At 38.9% G+C, this 2,053-nt stretch overlaps 1 protein-coding gene across 1 annotated transcript in view; it reads right to left on the bottom strand.

Annotated features, from left to right (window-relative positions):
- LOC101858690 overlaps positions 1-2,053 on the bottom strand; it is a gene marked incomplete at its 3' end in the record, with an annotated part of 8,076 nt that overhangs the window by 3,476 nt on the left and 2,547 nt on the right. Inside the window, 1 exon segment of the mRNA XM_013091153.1 lies at positions 1,746-1,880. Within this exon segment, the coding sequence (XP_012946607.1) occupies positions 1,746-1,880 (135 nt within the window).

Raw genomic sequence — 2,053 nt, 5'->3', positions numbered from 1 at the left:
TCTCTCTCTCTCTCTCTCTCTCTCTCTCTCTCTCTCTCTCATTCGCTCTCTTAAATCTCTCCGAATTCCTAACCCCTCTCTCTACAGTTTACTTACATATATAGCATTGATCAAACCATGAGAAAACTGGAAACATGTCCTGGCAAATAAATGTGATTTTAAAGGCTTATTTGATAACATGATTATATCATATTATTTTCTAATATTATATTATCAATATTATATTATGTTACATTTCATTATAGGCCTGTCATAGTAATATTACTATTATAACTATTATTATTTGCCACTGCTATATGTAATTTTATCTTTGAACATTACCAAAGAATTCCAATCTCCTCGAGAGATTGAAAGTAAAGTATGCACGTTTGGATCGTTCAATCAATTATGGCCCCTTTATGCTTCCAGAGGCAAAAGGGTGAATACGCGTCACGTTTACAAGTAATTTATTCAGAACGGTCATGGCCCAAAGACCTTAGAATAACCCCCTTAACGTATCCTGCAATCATAAATGTACAGTAACCCTTTTAAGCGGTGGAGTTTTGCCGTTTCAACCCGTATAGATTTTAGTATCAAGGGCACTGTGGGCCAGATACTCAAGACTGCACTGATCAAGGGCCTTATTTCCGAACGTCTTGTTCACATGCACATGCAGCCAGCCACCAGATTTATTTTTTAAAAAGTTTTAAAAATACCTCGGTTTTTGGACCGTTCTAGACACAAATCAGTTTCACACGATGAATGGGGGCTCTTGTGGCCTAGAGGTCAAGGTGTTCGCCTCTCATTCAAAGGTCCCGGGCTCGAATCCGAGAAGCGAAGGAAACATTTTCTTCTCTAAAATTGTCTCATTTCACCTCCTTTCCTGCTCTCTACCAATGTTCAAAAGTCTGCTTCCGTTTCCATTTTCCTCCTCTGGGCTTCAGACCACTGATCTTCCAGTAGGAAAGATCTACACCTAGCCTTCTCGGAGAAGGGCGAAAATCTCGGAGGTCCCGCGTGCAAGTTGCGCACGTTAAAGATCTCTTGGTGGTCTAAAATCGATAAGAGTAGGCTTTGGCCGCCATCCGGGCAAAATTCAAAACTCTAAAGTGTGAGCGCAGGACATCGATGACATGGTTGATGAGAATAACAATTTAGAACACACAAGAAAAATAATTTCTTATGCAACCCCCCCCCCTTCCCGGTTATATTGATCAAGGCCAAACTATTTCTTTTGAGTTCAAATCTACAATTCAGTCGTTTCAAATTTTTATTTTTTCTCATTTTCTCAAAGTATTCCATTCAAGGATTTAAAATATTCAGTTTTTGGAATCATTATCAGTAACATGATCTCGGAAATGGTAATATTAAATTGCAACAGGGCTTTCAAAAAGACCATTTTCAAAACCCCAAAACTCAAAAGCCATCCATGCAATCTACTCACAAATCTTGGGAAAATTACTCTTGCTTTTTTTTTTTGAAATTGTAAATATTAATAATTGTATTACTTTTAGAAGACTTGCATAGTAGCGAATGACAAAAACAGTAAAAATAGCAAAGTAGAAAAATCATTGAAAATATAATTTTTTTAAAATTAGAAAAAACTAGCGTCGTTTTATTTGGAATTGCATGGTGCACTTACCCTTTAAATTTCATGACTATAACTCTTGAATAATTTTTGAGGTTTAATGACTGTAATTGTTTCGATGTGCTTTTCTTTCTTCAAACTCAAACTCAAAACGCAAGACTTCTGTTGCCTTGGTTACCTTAACAGTGGCGTCCATGACGGAGAGTTCCCTCTTCCGGCAGGCCCTCCTCTCGTCCCGCGCGGCCACGAGCCGACCCCTCAGTGTTGTACTGTGGTGTTGTGAGCGAATCACTTTGCTCTGAATACCACCGGCCTGGAGGGAAGGGGGTATTTATCAATTTTTTTTTTTTTTAGTTGGAACAAACCTTTAGTATCTTCTTACTAATAGTGGACAACAACAACAACAGCAACAACTCCTCCTCTTCTTCCTCCTCCTCCTCCCCCTCCTCCTCCTTCTTCTTCTTCTTCCTCCTCCTCCTCCTCCTC

This window comes from Aplysia californica, unplaced genomic scaffold (genome assembly GCF_000002075.1).
Source record: "Aplysia californica isolate F4 #8 unplaced genomic scaffold, AplCal3.0 scaffold02430, whole genome shotgun sequence".
Taxonomy (NCBI): domain Eukaryota; kingdom Metazoa; phylum Mollusca; class Gastropoda; order Aplysiida; family Aplysiidae; genus Aplysia; species Aplysia californica.
This window is presented reverse-complemented; position numbering and strand designations above follow the sequence as displayed.